This window comes from Perissodus microlepis, chromosome 19 (assembly GCF_051167445.1).
Source record: "Perissodus microlepis isolate ML-2025 ecotype Zambia chromosome 19, ASM5116744v1, whole genome shotgun sequence".
In the NCBI taxonomy this organism is placed as follows: Eukaryota; Metazoa; Chordata; class Actinopteri; order Cichliformes; family Cichlidae; genus Perissodus; species Perissodus microlepis.
In genome coordinates, this window is record NC_140479.1 from 22,674,539 (window position 1) to 22,693,096 (window position 18,558).

The following is an 18,558-nucleotide window of genomic DNA, read 5'->3' on the forward strand; positions in this document are numbered from 1 at the left end:
AAACTGATTGGGCATAGAAATTTATAAAAGAGAATCAAGCAGAGTCAAAATACTTTAATAATCCCTAACGAAATTATGTGGGTTACAGTTATTCCAAGAAAAGAGTGAGGAATAAAGCAGAGAAGACAGGTTATAGATCTAAATGACACAGACACTTTGTTTTACACTAACAGCTTGAACACCTCTCCGGTCTACAAACAGCAAATCTTCACTGTCGAGTAAAAAAACAGCATGTTGAGGCTTGAAGTTGTAGCCCAGGTATTTGGGCTTGGCCAGTAGGTGGGCCAAGGACATGCCTATACAAAAATATATATTAAAAGAAAAACAATCCCAGAGACCAAAGTCAGCAAGAACAAACAACTATCTAAGATTGTGATGTCAGTGAGTTTCAGTGTAACCTGTAACCCACTTAAAGTCAAAAGTCACGATGCTAAAGGCTATTCTGAATGGCACTAGAAAGCATGCCTCTATCACCTCAGTTCTTATTGAGTTGCATTGGTTACCCATAAAATATCGCATTGAATTTAAAATATTGTTGCTCACCTTTAAAATTATAAATAATTTAGCCCCTCGTTATCTAGTCGATCTTCTTAGTCTATATGTCCCTGGGCGAGCCCTCAAGTCTTCAGCCCAATTACTCCTGGCTCAGCCTTGATCTAGACTTAAATCTAGGGGTGACCGTGCTTTTGCCCTGGTTGCACCGAATCTGTGGAAAAACCTTCCTATCGCTATCTGTGCGTCAGACTCCGTTTTATCTTTTAAATCCCGTTTAAAAACTCATTTATTCAACATAGCTTTTCCATCTAGTTAGTGTCCCTATTTTATATTTGGTTCAATTTCTTATTTATGTGCTTTATCTTTTTGCTATATCTGTTCTTAGTAACTTTGTTCTTATATTCCCTTTTATTGCTGTATAATTAGTGCCCTTAACCTGATGACATATGTGGTACTTTGTTAATAGTCTTTTATTTATTGTCTTAATTTTCCTGTTTTTATTGTAAAGCACTTTGGTGTACCGCTGGTCTTTTAAATGTGCTATACAAATAAAGTTGTATTGTATTGTATTGTATTGTAGTATTAGGTTTTTGTAGACTGGAAAACAGGAAAGCCAAAGAACAGCTTAAGCGATGCATGTCCAATAAAAGTGCTGTTTCTAAATTTAAAAAAAGCCCCAAAACACTACAGGATAGCCTTGATCTTGATCTAGGACTTGATCACAGAGCAGTACTGGGGACAGGTTCAGACTTGATTCGTCAGGCTAGTAGAGTGATGTGTTACACACAAGTTTGTTTCTTCTTCCTCTCACATTTTCAGCTGAGAACATCTTAACCCAGCAAGAGTTGGATCAGCTGTACTGACCAAGTGTGTCTACACATACAAGGGGTTTGGCTCTGGTTATTTCTTTGTTATCAGTGCACGTAGTAGAATATACAACAGACAGTTCTGACAGCAACAATAGCGGTTCAGTCAGCAATAATCACGAATTGTTGTGCATTTGGAAATGCTCTTACTGTTACTATTACTGTTCCATAATTTCAAAACAATGTGGCCATTCTCCAGCAAGACATTTTTAGCCAGAGATTTGTTGCTAACTGGATATTTTCTCTTCTTCAAATCATTGTCTGTTAACTCTAGACATGGTTGTGTGGGGAACATCCCAGTCAATCAGTTTCTGAAATACTAACACCCGCCTGTCCGGCACCAACAAACTTGTCACATTTAAAGTCACTTCAGTGACTTTTCTTTCTCATCCTTAGGTCTTCTTGACCATGTCTGCATACCTAAATGCACTTAGTTGTTGCCACATCTTTGGCTGATTAGATATTTGCATTAACAAGCGGATGAACATGTGTACCTAATCAGTGGCCACTGATCATATATGCCACATGGATATGGGCACAGTGCCATTTTGCCTACTGACATATGAGGTCAGCTTTCCCCCTGCCTCTGCCTCTTTCTCTTGGTTCAAAGAGGATAACAGCAGAGGGTGCCAGATATCAGAGGGTAGCTCTTTGATGCCAGTAGCCTTTCCATCAGGTCTTGCCCTTTAGCACACTTGATCAAAGTACATTTTGATCAAGAGCACACATTCTCACGGTGCTGTTTTGTACTCACAGTTTTCTTTAAGAGATTATTTACTGTAGAATTGGAGCCTATGGTGAAGAAATAAGAAGCCAAAGAGGCCATATTAAAGTAGATAACTGCATCATATATTCAGCTTGATGCATTATAATAATCTGTGCAGTTTCATGTGGGTCAAAAATGTGTTTACAAATAAGCTTCCTCCAGGAGGATGATCCTAATATATTTATTTATACCATGAATAAATGAGCAAGCGGAAAATGTCTGACACTACTGGACATTATTACAATATTTATAAAGTTATAGCAATGTCACGTTAACCTATCCATAGCTAAAAATAACTAGTCAGCTGAGTTCAAATGATAAAAAAGGAAACATTTCCGGAAAATTCCCGGGAGAACCGGCTAACAGTTATTCTTGGAAGAGAGGATTAAGTCTGCGTCTCAGTGAACAAGTTACAGTTTCTGTGTATTTCAGCTATTTTGAAACTGTAAGAAAAAGGAAATCAGCAATGGTGTGAGTTAAAGGGCTCATAATATTTCTATAAACCTAATTTTCTACACAGCATCTGCTGTTTTTTCTGTGGACAATCAAAAGGTTGAATCAGGTCCAGCCAAAAGTAGCGCAGGGCTATTGTTATTATATTGCATTGTACAGGTGCGCCTTTTTTTGAGCGGCGACGTGAGCTGCGCATGAAAGTAAAGTATGAGGGAAGTTCTGAAGTCTTAAAGCCGCAGTAAACACACTATTCCTTCAGGTAAGGAAGGGGTGGGGGATAGGTGGGAGGGGTCTTGCTCCTGGTGGAGGCTGACAGTTCTGTGTTATTGGCTGACAGCAGGTGAGAAACTCTTACCTGTACCCGAGAGAAGGAGTGCCAGTCGTCGTCGTCGTCGTCGTCTGATTCCAAATCAGGATCTACTTTTTCTTCTTCCAGCCACCCAGAGAGGTAGAAATCGGCCAGGACCGCTGGGAACTGAACGAGCGACTGCAACAGGGCTCCGAGCATGGAGCCTATAACGTCGTGGAACCAGGAGAGAGTGAGCAAGTGGCTCCAAGGTGAGAAACATATTACTTTTCCTTGTCTAACGCCTTGATCACTTCACAGGTACTTTGGCTCGCACGGTAATGTTAGAAATAGAATCGCCACACAAATCCTCTTGGAGGTGGAAGGTGAAGGTGGAATGAGGAAGTGGCCCGTGCAGAGGGAGAAGCCAAAACAGTGTAGCTCTGATCAGTGTCAACAACTAAAATAGTGTCCTCAGAAACAACAGTTTACATGAATGTTTGTCATGTACTTGTATTATTTAGATCTCGTCATATAAACAGGCCTCCCCAGTTGGTATGTTAAAGCGTGTTAAAGTAGTGGTGGAAAGTAACTGAGCACAGCTTTGAGGTAATTGATTAACTTTAATATTTTGAATTTATGGTAGGCTCCTTTTTTGTAATTATAAACATGTTACTTCTTTATGGATTACAGTTGACAAGGAGTCACTCTATATATTATACAGCTTGAACAGTAAAAGTACATTTTGCTGTAAATACTTTCATTTTAGTGTTAATTTAAAAGCAGTGTTTGAGTATTTAAAAGCATATTAAAATATTCTTACATATTACTGATATATTGTAGTTATATATATACAGAAGTGTCAATGATTTCCATGCTTTAGAGATAATTCTAAATATCATGTTTTTGACTTGCGCTTTTTACTGATGTGGTTTTGATCATAAATCATAGCTTAATTTAATACACAGTTAATAGCACAGTTAATACACATAATACTGGTATTACTTTGGTACCACTATAGTGTTCCGATATTAGTAAACTACTCGTGTTTCACAGTCGTCTTTACTTTTTCAAACTTAATTACTCAATGTGCGGTAGAGAAGAAGACCATTTTCAAGCCTGCGCATGCACGGGACTTTATGAGTATGTGGACTTTCCCACTTATACTTTTGCCATGTGTGCAGCTAAAGCCTGTTGTTTTTTGTGCCCTTCGGCAAGGTTTGGATACCCCACTGCATCAGTACCCAGTTGCACAGTGGCATCTATCAGGGGTGGACCTGCTCCAGTTGACTTCTCAGGACCTGGAGGCGTTGGGAGTCCATAAGATTGGACACCAGGAGCTTATACTGGAGGCTGTGGAGAAACTGTGCTCTCTGGTGAGTGAGCAATGAGAATTACATATTATAATACATGTAGACAGTGATGCTGAGTGTATCTCAGAGTATCTTTTGTCATGTTTTTGCTGTGCTGCGGATTGTAACGGTGCAGTAATCATGCTATCATGTTCTGGTGGTGCGTATGTTCTGATACAGCAGCACAGAGATATCATTTTGCCTCACTGCTGTGTTTTTTACACCTTATTTTTGTTTGCACAGTGGAATGAGCAGCTGTTGGTCAATCGGTTGCAAATCTAGCCAGAACATACAGCCAGTACTTGACTTTTCTGTCACTTTTACAACAATCCAACATATCACAGTAAAATACTTACTTTAGTTTTCTAGCTAAGATCAAAGGACTAGTCATGCATCAGCTGTAAGCAAAGCAGATTTAGAATACAAAAGCTTGGGCCTAATAGTTTGCATGCAAATTTTAGGGAAATCATGCAGTCACCTAAAAAAAACACTTGTGCATTCCCTTTGATTCTCGATCCCATTTTTTTCTGCTGCTTAATTATTTACCCTGCTTTTTCAATTTTAAGAGCAAGTTTTAGGAGACTTAAATTCTGTGTGTGTGTGTGTGTGTGTGTGTGTGTGTGTTTGTGTGTGTGTGTGTGTGTGTGTGTGTGTGTGTGTGTGTGTGTGGAGGGGACTCCAGAATGGCCTTAGGACTAATTGAGGAGGACAGTACCAGGCCGGGTTCCAGCTCTTGTGGCGTAACAGCCTGTAAACATCAGCCTAAGTCTCAGGCTGCTTAAACTGCCGAAATAACTAATACTGATTAGTCATTACAACATGAACAGTTCAAACCCAAAGTCTGTGCGAATGAGGGTGCAACACTTAAGTAAAAGCTTTACTTTTCAAGCTTCCATTATAGTGTGCATGTGGCTTCATGTGCCCACTTCCTCTCCTCCCTCCAGGACTTAATGCTCCGTGAAGCGCTAACACTGCGCTCATTCATAAAAAAACCCATCAGATACTCACATGGAGTAGACCAAACAGATTCACGTGCATGGTTAGATAATTACTAGCTACAGTGTTGGAAAGGCCATGAAAAATTCATGGCCACTTGTTGACAGGCCCAGTGTTCCGGCTGGTTGTGTACCAACAAACCTCTTGACCATGGATGAGTGGGTCACGACAATTGCATGCTCCTCCTTCAGTGATTTTAAAGAGTCACATCTCATGCTGCTGGCCAGCAAACTGTGATGACAAGCATATGATTGTATTATTGATTTTACTCTTTGTTACAGTGTAATCTATTTGCTTTTCTCCCCTTTTCACTTGTATTGCATTGTGCTGTGAGGATTTATCATTTATGCAGATAAGGGTTCAGGATAGACTGTTTATAAAATGCTGTGCTTCTTTTTAATTGCTCTGGGTGGATTAGATCCATGTGGGCAGTTTATGAAAAACAGGTGTTTAATGGAATTTTTTAATTACTCATTATGGTTCTTTATAATCGCTCAGACAATTGCTAAAATAGCTAAAACAGACATGCATTTTTTCATAACAGTTGTGCTATAACACAATATCAATACCATGACAAAAGATTACATATAAAATATACATGCACAGAGTCATGAAGCGTAACCCTGTGAGAATAAAAGGTTTGAAGTTTGTCTTTGAATGTAGATACGGTTGTAATTGACCTCAGGTCAGACGAACGTGCAGCTTGTTCCAAAGAACAAAACCACAGAAACTGAAAGCACCCACACTTGGATCTAATTCTGGGAATAGTCAAAGGTTCTGCACCTGATGACCTGAGAGGTCTGATTGGGTAATAAACAATTCAATTGTCATGCTGGTAGTAAATGTTAGACAACAGTAACTTACATGGTCACTTTTTCACATATCTTAAAACAAAACAGGAAACAACACACATTTTTCCATCAACAAGAAATGCTGTATTTTGTGCAGGTCGCACAGCCTTTGCTGAGCATTCATGCTACAATACCAAGAAAAAAGTCTGTATAATGAATTCTCTGAGCTCTCTCCCCACAGCTATATTGAAATGACATGCTGGGGATTGTGTTCTAAGGATTTTAGATGCATTTTTTTGGCTTTGTTCAAAAACACACCGAATAGAAGCGACAGGAAATGAAGAGAGAGCGGGGGGCCGATGTGCTACACACAGCAGGTTCCAGTTCAGAGTCAAAGGGACATGTTGTGAACACTATATCAAATGTATCTTAAGCGATATATTGTGTTAACTGTAAAGGGACAGTAGGAACGAAGAAGGGGTGTTGTGAATTAAACATTCAACATCATTAATGTAACACAGTGTTTTTTGAGTGGAAAGGGCACTGTACTAGTTCGATTTGTGTTTTTTTTTTGTGCGTGTCCAGACCTATGGTATGGGCGGTGAGAACCTACGTGGTCTGATAGAGAAGCACCGCGCTGTTGCTCGCAGCCTACAGATGGGCATCCAGGCCCGCTGGCGCCTCAACAGCTACGACGGACGGCGCACTACCAAGCTGACTCCCACAATTCTGCATCTCGTAGTGGAACTCATCGCCTCAGCCAAAGGCCTCTTGTCTTTGCTCAACAGGTCTGTAAACAGAAAGCAAGCTAACCTTTTTATTTTTAAATTTTGAAGTTATTGTAAATCAGGAAGGTCCCCTGCTGTTTCTTAAGCATATTCTGGTTTTTAGAGTTTTTTCTATATAAACTGCAATCATTTTCTTTTCAGATATCAATATTCCCAGCTCAATACATACACCACCACCAAGAACATATTCAGTTACTGCAAAGAGCTGGGAGACATTGTGCACAAGGTAGGCCCATTTTTTCTAAATAATTGCATCAAAGTCTCAGCATGAGCTTGTGAATGGCTTACAACTGCATTATTGCAGTAAAAGAAACCAAACAAACTAATATATAATATATACTAATATATATTTTTATCAGCTGTCTGCTCTTACAATACAGAGAATTGAAGACAAGTACTTCACAGCACATGTGCTCGTGAGTCCACACAAAGTGTATACTTTTAAGAGGAACCAAACACTATTGAACAATGTTTCCAGCAGCACTCTCATGCACACTATAAACCTACAAAGGGGAACTGCAACCTGTTGTGTGATTTATTTATTTATTTTTCAAATCAAAAAGCCCAAACGAGCAAGCCAGAAGCACAAACACACTCCCTGTTCCTCAGTTTAGCCCGAGTAATGCAATTTTTATCTTTACATTCCTGGCATATTTGGAGGCAGCTGTAACTTGAAGACGCTTAGGTTAAAAGGGCTGGCAAAATGAACGGCTTGGTTTGGTCTGTGTTTACCCCGGCAGGGTGCTATTGAGAGAAATGGTGGTGGGGAGAAAGAATATTTATAATAGGATACATGTAAAGGTGGGTGAAATGTGCTCGCAGGTAGCAGGAAAGGCAGGCCTGGATATGTTGTTGTGCCTGTGGGAGGGAAGGAAGGAGGGGGGGGAAGAGCTGAGTGGAAAGCAAAGGGTATGGGAGAGAAAGGGGAGGAGACTGAGAGAGGGATTGCACCACCGCTGCTAAATGACTTTTGACTCCTGAGGGAGTGTGGATTGATGAACGCGCTGCAAAGAGCAACAAGCAGAGAGAAGTTATTAGCTGGGCACTGTGGTGACATTAGAGATAAATAGCCTGACAGAAGTTGAGAAGAGAAGAGGAGAAAAAGAAAATGGAGCTCCAGCGATAACATGAATGGAAGATAATTCGAGAGATACAGAGACAGTAAGCAGTAGAGAGAAGCTGTGGCTGAAAGAGAACTCTGAGTATTTAGAGAGGTTTATTTAAAGCTCCTGGACACCTGCCCATCACAACAGGTAGAGTTCTCATCTCTTTAACTGGATAACTCTCCACATGTTGATCCTTTTTTTCTTTGTTTTCTTTGCTTGAATGCTTAAAATACCTGCACTTAAATATAAAAGCAAGTGTATTTTCTGCTGGTGGAGTTAAAAATCAATCTCTGGGGTCCAGAAAACAGGACATTACCCTAATGGGCTTCAGTGAGCAGCAGGCAAGGAAGGAAGCATGGATTTAAGATTGATTTTAGTTGTTGACTCTGAAGGGGGTTTTTTTGATCCTATGAGGTGAATCAGCGTTGTCCCCTGTTGTTTTCTTTCATTGTCCGGTTGGTCACCGTTTGTTATTGACGAGCTTTTGTTTGTTCCTGTTTTTAAATTTTGAATATAATCAGGTGTTTTAAAGCTAGGTGTTATTTTATATAAAACTGCTCAGAGCTGCTGAGAGTATTCTGTGAAGTAAGGTCAGAGGCATGTGAGGAAATTATTAGTGGGCTTATGTGTTAACCAGAAAACAGGATGACTAATGTTTCAGGTTCCTCTTCTTAAACATCAGCCACATCTACTGTATAAATGCTGGATATCAACGGTTTTGATAGAAAACTCTTGGCAGATCAATTGTAAGGTCAGTTTTGAGCAGCGTGTGTGCACACGTTCTTGTACTGCTGCAATCGCATTAGCAGCATAGCATCACTAAAAGCATCCATACAGACTAGCATTTCCAAAGATTTTGCTTCAGGCTCGGCTGGTATCACACACCCCACCCCGTGGCATTTACTGTCCTGTCAAGAGGCCAACCTTTAGCATGACGTCTTTTCTAAAGAAGGGCTTTTAAAGAAGCCAAACCACATCCTTCGCATCAAAAAAAGGAGTCTTATTTCCTGTGTGCTTGTGTATATTTAAATGTGTGCGTGTTTCTTTTCTCTCACCCCGAGGGTGCTCGGGGTCAGTAGTCAGCTGGTGTCGTTGAAGATGCCGCACTAAAGTTGTCAGGTCTGATTTTCACAGTAGCACAGGCTCAGTTTGCTTTGAAGCAGCCAAGCAGCAAGCAAAGAGAGAGGGACAGAGAAGGGAAATTGGTGCGATGAACTGGGGAAATTCATTATAAAACGGTACGTGAGTATAACTGGAATTCCATTTCTTCTGGAAAAACAACAGTCAGACTTTTAATAGTGCCTTTCACATGAGAACATCAAGGTGAAGGTGTTACTCAAGAGATTTTAATGTTTAACCCCTGAAGGACTATGCACAGGGTGGCTGGAGCCTATCGAGCTGTCAAAGGACGAGAGGCAGTGTACACCCTTTTGTTTTTATCTGTTTAATTATTTTTATTTGTTATTCTTGTGTTTTAAAGCAGACACATAATAATATAATATTAAGCACTTTGGTACACCACTGGTTTTTAAATGTGCTATATAAATAAAGTTTGTTGTTGTTGTATAAAACGAATTGTAAAACACAACTACTTCATCTTTAAAATTAGCATTGGGATCTTATTGCTCACCGGAATTAGACTCAGGATGAATTGGCAAGAGGATGAAAAAGTCATCATGCATGAGAGCTGTCAAACTATAGCTTGTGTTATTTTTAGGGTTAAAAAAAAAGAACAGAAGAGAAATCTCAAAAAGACCAGAATTGGAAAAAGGTTTGGAAAAAAAACCAAAAACAAGGAAAAGAGCAAAAGGAGTGGAAGAGATCTAACATAGTTATGTCTTCAAGTCTTTTTATAGCAAGTCTGTGAGCCAGTGGTTAACATAGGGGTAGTCCAAGTATGTAAACATGCACACTGAGGCAGCAGAGGTCTGTCTCAAGAGATCTTGTGTAGACTTTTGATGTAAAGTTTGGTAGATTTTAAGGATCTGTAATAGGTTGCACACAGCCTCCAATCAACAGTCCATGTTTGAGCATACTGTACATTCCTGTCATCTCATTTGTTGTTGGTTTTAGCCTCCCGTTGTGTGTGTGCCCATGCATTGCTGTGCCCATTCTTGTTTTTCTGAATGCTACACCCACATAAAAGCGTGTCATTGTTTCCTAGACAACTATGGCGCAAACAGCTTTAAGGCACAGGATGTTGTTCCAAAGTTAGCTCAGCACCTGATCGGGCCACACACACCATGATCCACAAGACAAGACAGCTCAGCACTATTCCTATTTATTTCTATTTATTTATATAGCGCTTTTAATTACAATAGTGATGTTGATCAAAGTGCTGTACAAACATACAAATTATACAATAAAATAACACACAATAAAATAGCAATATCAATTAACATCAATGCCAAATAGCCACATAGGATTAAAAAGGTTGAGGGTAGGAGCCTGTCTAATGTGGAGAGGCAAATCATTCCACAATTTAGGCGCCACGACCGCAAATGCACGATCATCTCTAAGAACCAGCCTCGACCTTGATGTGGCCAAAAGCAAAAGATCACCCGATCTAAGAGCTCTAGGGGGCATATAAGGCTGCAGTAGGTCTGACAGATACCCTGGGCCTGTCCATTCAGTGCTATATAAGTCACAAATAAGATTTTATAATTTATTCTAAAACGTACAGGGAGCCAGTGAAGTGAGGCAAGCACCGGGGAAATATGTTCATTTTTCTTCGTTCGTGTCAAAAGGCCAGCAGCGGCATTCTGGACCATGCTGGAGCCTTGCAAGACAAGTCTGACTAATGCCTATATATAAAGAATTACAATAGTCCAGTTGTGATAGGATGAAAGCATGAATTGCCCGTTCTAGGTTTGTAAAAGACAAAAAAGATCTCACTTTGGATAAAAGCCTCAGTTTAAAGAAAGACCGCTGCACAACTAAACTAATCTGTTTCTCAAACGTGAACTTATTGTCAAATATAACCCCAAATTTTTTGCATGCGATTTGATAAAAGGCTCTAAACTGCGCAAATTAAAATGTGAGGTTCTAGAATTGCAACTTGGTCCAAAAACGATCGCTTCTGTTTTATTTTTGTTCTAGGGAGGCAGAACTGTTTCTCTTTAGCTGAAGATAAATCTGAGTGTCGTCAGCATATGAGTGAAAACTAATATTATATTTCCTGAAAATAAGACCCAGAGGCAACATACAGATAGAGAATAGAATTGGCCCCAGTACAGAACCCTGCTGAACACCACAAGTACAGGAGGCTGTGGAAGAGGTAAAATCTCCAATCTTCACTGAGAAAGTCCTATCAGAGAGGTATGACCTGAACCACTCTGGAGGGCCTTTGATGCCGCATTGCTCCAACCGAAAGATCAAGATGCTGTGGTCAACAGTATCAAATGCAGCGGTCAAATCCAAAAGCAAAAGCACAGCTGGGTTGCCTGAGTCTTTTAAAAGTGCAGTTTCAGTGCTATGAAAAGCTTTAAAACCAGACTGAAACCTCTCGAGAACATTGTGACCATATAGAAAAGATTGCAGCTGAACAAATACAATCTTTTCCAAAATTTTTGACAGAAAGGGGAGCTTTGAAATAGGCCTGAAGTTTGCAAGAACAGAGGAATCGAGATTAGGTTTTTTAAGCACTGGCTGCACAACAGCATGTTTAAAACAGGCTGGCACAACACTAAGCGCAGTATTGCAGCAGAACAGTGCGGCGGCGTACAAACTACTGTTCTCGTTCATTAAAGGTGAGATGAAGAAAGGTTTGTGTCTCTTTTTTTTAAAGTTTGCTGCTCTTCCTAACTGGGATTGTCTACCATTTATTGATGGCTACACTGTGGCTAATCTGTAACTATTATAGTTGGAGTAATGTTAAAGGTCAGGCTTGAGAATCTGGCTGCAGAATAAACTTGTTGTTGCTCAAAACTTAGTGAGTGCCATTGCTGTGTTTTGTTGGCAAAGTTACAGTTTATAGGCCTGCATCAATTTCATTGTTTCAGTTTTGTGGGCATCTTGTTCTGCTTTTGTTGATGGCGATCTAAAATTGATTCAACTCGAGAGTGACAGTACAACATGCTGTTGAGAACTAAATATGTTTCCCACCCCTTACGTCTTATCTCATTTCCTCTCCTCTGCTTCTTTCTTTGTCAGGTCTTTACCACAGACAAGCTCTCATATTCTTTTTATAGATGTGTAATAATTATTCGTAATTTCAATGCTCACTTTACTTATGTTAGAAAGGGGTGATTCATTGTTTCTATATGCACGAACACGCCCATGCATACAGTTTTGGTGCCCGTAAGTGATTCTTAGTGTGATACCAGCAGTGAGAAATGTTAGTTTGTGGTCTTTGTTTTCCCACCACACCCAGCTGAGTTTCACGGCACAACTCTACCTGTCACCCACCTGAGATGTGTCATTTCCTATTCTGGCAGAGCTAGAAAAGAATGCAGAACAGACTGCATTGCTGAAGGGAAATAACCTGTGGCGTGACTTTAAATACAACAGAAAGTAGAGACGTGGGTTTGGCTTTATTTTTACCATATTTCTATAAAGCTATGGTGAGATTTTTTACAGGAAAGAACCTAATGCAGAACAGATAATGTGTGTAAAAGATGGCACCAAATTAGAACCGCAGCTACTGTTGCTATTTACAGCACTGATTTATACAAAATAAGTTCTTGTCCTGAAGTTTACACCAAATTTAAGGATGTCATACTAGAGATGGATGTAGCCACAGTTCGATCATCTACTGGTCTGCAGCATGTTGAAGCATCAATTTGGGTTACAGGTTACTAGCTAAGCCAGCCCACTTGATTTGAAATGTACATTCATTAATCCTATGAGTACACTGCACAGACAGCTTGATATCTGCTAATTATATCAATAAAACAACAATGATTTACTAATACCAAAACCATATAATATCAATACTAATACCATAATTTGGTTGTATATGTACAATGAAAATAAAGAGCTATTCTGTTCTATCCTATTCTAAAAATTCACTCATAGAAACAAAAAAGCATGTGAAGACTTGTCTGTTAGTGCGATCAACTACACAGCAAGCCACTACCAACATAGTCAAGACCCTCAGGGTCCCAAATATGTTAAGTTAAAGTCTTAAGCCATCCATAATGCCTTTATATTTTGCTTCCAAGGAGCAGACTTTCTTGCATTTCTTGAGCAACAATTCTCTCGGATTTTCAGAGGATTTGTCTTTGTTTTGTGTTGTTTTGTTGGACATGACACCTAACTGAAATGACACCTAACTTTGGGGACATTCTTTCATATGATGCTTTTAAGTTCAGCAGTAGATAAAACTTTGTTTAAGTTTAGGTCTATGTGCAGAGCATCCCATTTTAAAAGATGCAAACAAAATGCTGTTTTCCCCAAATCCATCTAAAACTTCTGGACATGAAAAAGCTGCCTGGAGGAGCGTAGCTGGTAACTATTGGAGCTTAGAGAGATAAGGTGAACAATCTCCAGCCAACCACATCATAACTAATGCTGTGGTAAGTCCTTGTGTTTGTAATAAGGATTTGTTTTGGTAAATATTACATATTCTGTGAGCATACCTACGAAACTGAAGGCATCAGTGTGAAGGGAGCAATCAGGCAGTATCTGAAAAACTCAGCTGTGCTTGTTTGTTTGAAGCCAATTGTTAATAAAGATGCTATACAGATTATTGTGAAATGTCCCTGCAGAAAGTATCAAGCCTTCTAGCATGGCTGTAGATGCCTCTTGCGATTATCTTAATTTTCTTGTGGTATTGAGGGACATGTAAAACTTTTGCAAATGGCTTAAATTAGCGCTGCATCTATTTTTTCCTAATGCTTCGATCATGCCTTTATATGGTAATTATAATGCTTTGGTTCGCATCTTACTTACACATGATGCAGCTTTTGTGCTTTAGGACAAGGCGCTCGTTGATGTTCTGCTTTATGCATCTTTTCTTTGGTTTATTTTGTGATTTAGGCCTGAGCAACAAACTTATTACACATTTAGCACCCTAACTCACAAGCAATGTGCCATGACAAGACTCTGTTGCCGTAGTAAGGATCAAAATAAAGATCTGAATATTTGAATCTTTATAGGTTTGTTTTGGTGTATATAACAGTTTGCAGCCACTCTCATGCAGTAATCCCCACGGGGAATAGCAGCATACAAAGAACACAAGCACAAGCGGACCAGTTGAACTGGCCAGTAATCATGTCGTACCTCTCCCTGCAGCCTTGTGTCACAGCCTTTAATTAGCCCAAAAATCCAGCCGTGTTCACTGTTGATCCCTTGCTACATTTCACAGGGATTAGTTTCCCCTTGCAATCCTTTATGTAACCCATTACATCGCTGGCCATTGCAAATTAGCTTAGGGCAGTAATAGTGTGTGACATTAGTCGATTCAGTGAATATTATATGGTGTGCAAACATATGCCCTATTCACCTTTAACCCCTCATCATCCTCCATCGTTCAAAGCCTCTGCTTGTTTCTTTAGCTCCCGGGACTACTCAGCTACCTCGCAGGAAAGCTCATAGGAAGGCGTTATTAACACCCTCATCCCAGAAACCAGAGATTAGCCAACATACATCTATCGCATGAATTCTAGTAACTGTGATACTGACTGTGTGTATGTCTGTGCGTGCATGTGTGCGTGTTTAGATGATCCGTTTGTAACATTAACATTATAATGTTTGCAATGTTTCATGTACAGTAAACGACAGCATTTGTCTTAAAAGATGGGTTCATCTCGCGTGACAGTTATGAGCAACAAATCAGTGTGTTACCCACTCTGGATAGAAATGTATTAGCAGAGTGTGTACTGTTTAGTACAGTATGTGAACTCCTGGGTAATAATGCCAAGAAATCTGAAAAATGAAACAGCGCAAACAAGGCCAAGGCCACTTTGATATTCGTCAAAGATTTTCAATTTTCTCCTCACAAAAAGTATCTGCTGATGCGAATCAAATAAAAGGCTGGAGTTGAGAAATATCTCTTTTTATAAGTCTGCCATTTGCAAATTTTATAATATAATAAAAAAAAATCCTGTGCACCCACGAGTACTGGAGCTATTAAATTGTTAAAGTTTCAGTTATATTGAAAGAACTCATTTCGTTTAGCATAGGAAAAGGGAACTGAATATCAGCATGGGCATAGGGGCAGCTGTGGCTCATGTGGTTCAGTGGGTTGTCCACCAATCACAGCCCCAAGTATGGCTGAATAGGTGAATGAGAAACATCATAAAGACTGCTGTCGTAAAAATGTGCCATTTAAGTGCACAGTGTGGGGCCTTTTGGGCCTGTTTGCCATCATGGTATCAAGGCCAAGGATAAAATTACAGGAAAAAAATTAGATAAAGCTTAAAACTGGATGACACAACAGAATAGGTGGACTCTAAAAGAAATCCTCAAGAATATTGTGCAGATCTGATCCAAAGATAACTGATGCGTCTGTATGTGAAGAGCAACCATTCATTCATTGTAGAAAGCCAGAAAAAACACGCTAAAGATCTCCAGTGATGCTTCTGTGTCCTCTAAAAACCCGAGGCCTTTCACTTCCTGACTCATGCTGTGAAGAGGAAATGGGACATGGGTTTTTAGTCAAACTGTCCCATTTCCACAAATCAATAACATTAGCATGTCGTACATAGGCTACAGGGTGTCATTTGGTCAGCCCTCTGCTCATGTCATTTCTTTTAATTCATCCAACAGAACAGCACTGGCTACGAAAAAGAAAAGGACATCATCTCTGTCGTAAGTTTCTCACTTATTTCTATGTTCGTCCGTTTCATTGTGCCTTGGAGTAATTTCACCTGTTTTGCTGTCCTTTGTTTTACTATGAAGTAAATGAGATATTCTGAATGGCACGCTACACATCGTGTGTTTCTTTCCTCAGTGCCGTCAGTTGGTGGCGGTTTGTGATGAGATCCTGAACTGCTGCCCCGAAGCGCTCCTCAATCACACCGCTCAGCTAGAGAGTGTCGAACTGATACCCGTGGCACCCGGTGATCAGCTGGTAAAGACATCTTTCGCTTTATAACTTTAGAAGTTTTGCCTTCATTGAATTTAGAACTCCTGAGAGGACGTATTGTTTCTAATGGCACACAAAGGAAAACATCTGTGTACATGTTTAAAAAGGAGTCAGGTAACTTTAGATTTAGTGCATTAAATCCAGTTATTTATACTCATTCTTGAATTTAAACCTCACTCGCTAAAGTTTTTCCTCTGGTCCACTTTCCTAATCATCCATGTCTCCTACTTTTCAAACCTCATCTCTCTGTTTCTTCACTTCACTTTTTTGTCCTACTTTTTTCTCGCTGTTTTATTTTCAGTATTCATTTCCTGTCTTCATCATTGCCCGGTGGTTTCCATCATCATCACCACTTCTTCCATCTAACTCAAGGTTCTCCTTGTACCTGTTCCTATTAGATTCACGAGAACCCTTATCTCAGTTGTGTACTTTTTGTGCCGCTTCTTCTCTTTTTTCCTCCAAGTCAGTACATCAAGTAGTAAAATTACAGCTCTCATCTTTGTTTGTGATTTACGTAATCTTGTGTCCCTTCAGTTTAATTTTAATCCCTACAGAGAAATGCGTTTAACCAATTTCCTTCCCTTTTGTGATTTGTGCTTAACAGCGAGCGTCAAAAACTGATTGTCCTCGGCGGAGGGAAATTGATTGGAGCACGTCAGCAATAGTGCTTTCTGCCTGTCGACAGATTAAAGAGTAACGAGAACTAAAAAGAGAAACCAAGGGAAGTGAGGGACAGGAAGAATGATGATTTATGCACTTTCAGTGTAGCCAGTATGACGTATACCCGCTCAAGTCATGACGTGCACACGAGTCCAAAGCACACAAAAAAATAAATTCTCAAATTCACATTTCTGTCAGTCACAAAGGAGATTAGGTGAGAGCGAGACATGAGTTATGAAGTGAAGATAAAAGAAGATGCGCAAAAGCATTTCAGGTGGGGATTGTTTGCAGTACATGACTAAGAGAAAGTGACTCAGTCTGGCTCCTAGTGTTCATTATAGGTAGATTTATATTTTTTGGACTTTAGAAAGAAACTAAATATGGCTTTTTCTAAGCATATTATTAAAATGGACTATTTATTTCTAAGCACTGAAAACATTTATTGAACAATGAAGCTGTTTGCAGCTTTCATTGATTATAAAGGCAGGTAATTACTGCTGCGTTTTGCAATTCTCTCTTTCATTATACTTTAGTCATCGCTCATTTACTGAAAACTACAGTGCGTTTAATTATTAAATGTATCTATGAATTTCATAATTTGATTTATTGATGGGTGGTTGTGACTCAGGAGGTCGTCTACTAATCAGAAGGTTGGTGGTTTGATTCCCTGCTCTTCCAGCCTGCAAGATACCGAACCAAGAATTTTCCCATATGCATCCATGTGAGTGTGAGTGTGTGAGTGTTAGGTTCAAAGTGCACAGGCTTTTATGAATGTGTACGTGAATGGGTGAATGAGGTTTGCAGTAATAAAGCTCAAACTGAGTAGAAGAGGACTATGTGAGCACCAATGTGCTTTTTAATTATTAAATCACTTTTGAGCTTTTTAGTCAAAAATGGATCAACTCCATTCATGTTTCCACAGTTTCTGTCGTGATAAGTATTTATTATGTGATCAGGGCTTTTCTCTCCATACGCCCATCATATTAAAATGATCAGTCAGAGCAAGATGACAGGTGGAGGCTGACACCAATGTCTTTATGTACATAATCTGATAATGATGGCTAGAAGACGCAGTAAATTTATCCGTCCATTACGGTGAATCATTCTGATTCAGCCATGTGTAAAATTGACATTCTGTGTGGCAAAGTTCATAAATTTATCACTCGGAAAAGTACGTAACATTTTTCCCTTTTTTTGCTTTCTTTCAGGGCATCGAGATAACATCCACCAACTCCAGCAACCACTACGTGACTGGAACTGCCGCTGAGGTCAGACTCTCGCCTTTATTTTTCTTTCCTCATTGTTGACTCAGCCATCAAACCACACACTGTTAACCATCGCTGCCTCACAAGTGCTCGCAAGCAAGCCACTTATCGTGAACTTCAAACCAACCGGTCCACAGTTTGTCTCTTTACAAGAGCCCCGTGCAGATTCTTTACAATGTCTCTATATTTCTTAACCAGCTCTGTTAACATGTACTCATGTATATGTGTACTCACTGATTGGCTAGAAGTGCAGGAAAATATAGCAGATGGGATTTATTGCTTTAAAAGGATCGTTATGATAGCGTTGTGTTATGCTGAGCTCTGCCAGATATTTTTGCAGGAGCTGCCACTTTCATACTCATTTACACTTCTTCTATCAGAAGGTTTTGTTCTGCTTAGGACAGAATAGCACAATTCTGTCAGAGTTTCTTATCTAGAAGGAACTGGAAGTATATTTCCAATTGTGAAAAGCAAAAATAAAACACGAGCATCATTTGGTTTCTTGTTTTTGATTCTTCTAAAAAATAAACTTTTATCTGATTTCATAAAACTACACCATCCTCTTTTTCCTTTTTAAAGTCACATGCAGAATCTGCTAAATCAGGCTATCATCTCATCTGCACAGTTAAAGTATAAAATTAAGATTTTCATCGATTTGTTGTGGAAACATTAGTTCTCTACCAGACAGAAATCCCCTTGGAAGTA

At 39.6% G+C, this 18,558-nt stretch overlaps 2 protein-coding genes across 4 annotated transcripts in view; one reads left to right on the top strand and one right to left on the bottom strand.

Annotated features, from left to right (window-relative positions):
* Positions 1-3,103, bottom strand: part of rps6ka1 (ribosomal protein S6 kinase a, polypeptide 1) — a 55,441-nt gene extending 52,338 nt beyond the window's left edge. The window contains exon 1 of the mRNA XM_084915522.1: positions 2,936-3,103. Within this exon, the coding sequence (XP_084771648.1) occupies positions 2,936-3,088 (153 nt within the window). The 5' untranslated portion in view covers positions 3,089-3,103. The remainder of the gene's footprint in view (positions 1-2,935) is intronic.
* Positions 3,026-18,558, top strand: part of cnksr1 (connector enhancer of kinase suppressor of Ras 1) — a 30,230-nt gene continuing 14,697 nt past the window's right edge. For all 3 annotated transcript variants that reach the window (XM_084915517.1, XM_084915519.1, XM_084915518.1), the window contains exons 1-7: positions 3,026-3,138; positions 4,085-4,242; positions 6,591-6,793; positions 6,935-7,019; positions 15,610-15,651; positions 15,794-15,913; positions 17,797-17,856. In XM_084915517.1, the coding sequence (XP_084771643.1) occupies positions 3,087-3,138; positions 4,085-4,242; positions 6,591-6,793; positions 6,935-7,019; positions 15,610-15,651; positions 15,794-15,913; positions 17,797-17,856 (720 nt within the window). In that variant the 5' untranslated portion in view covers positions 3,026-3,086. The remainder of the gene's footprint in view (positions 3,139-4,084; positions 4,243-6,590; positions 6,794-6,934; positions 7,020-15,609; positions 15,652-15,793; positions 15,914-17,796; positions 17,857-18,558) is intronic.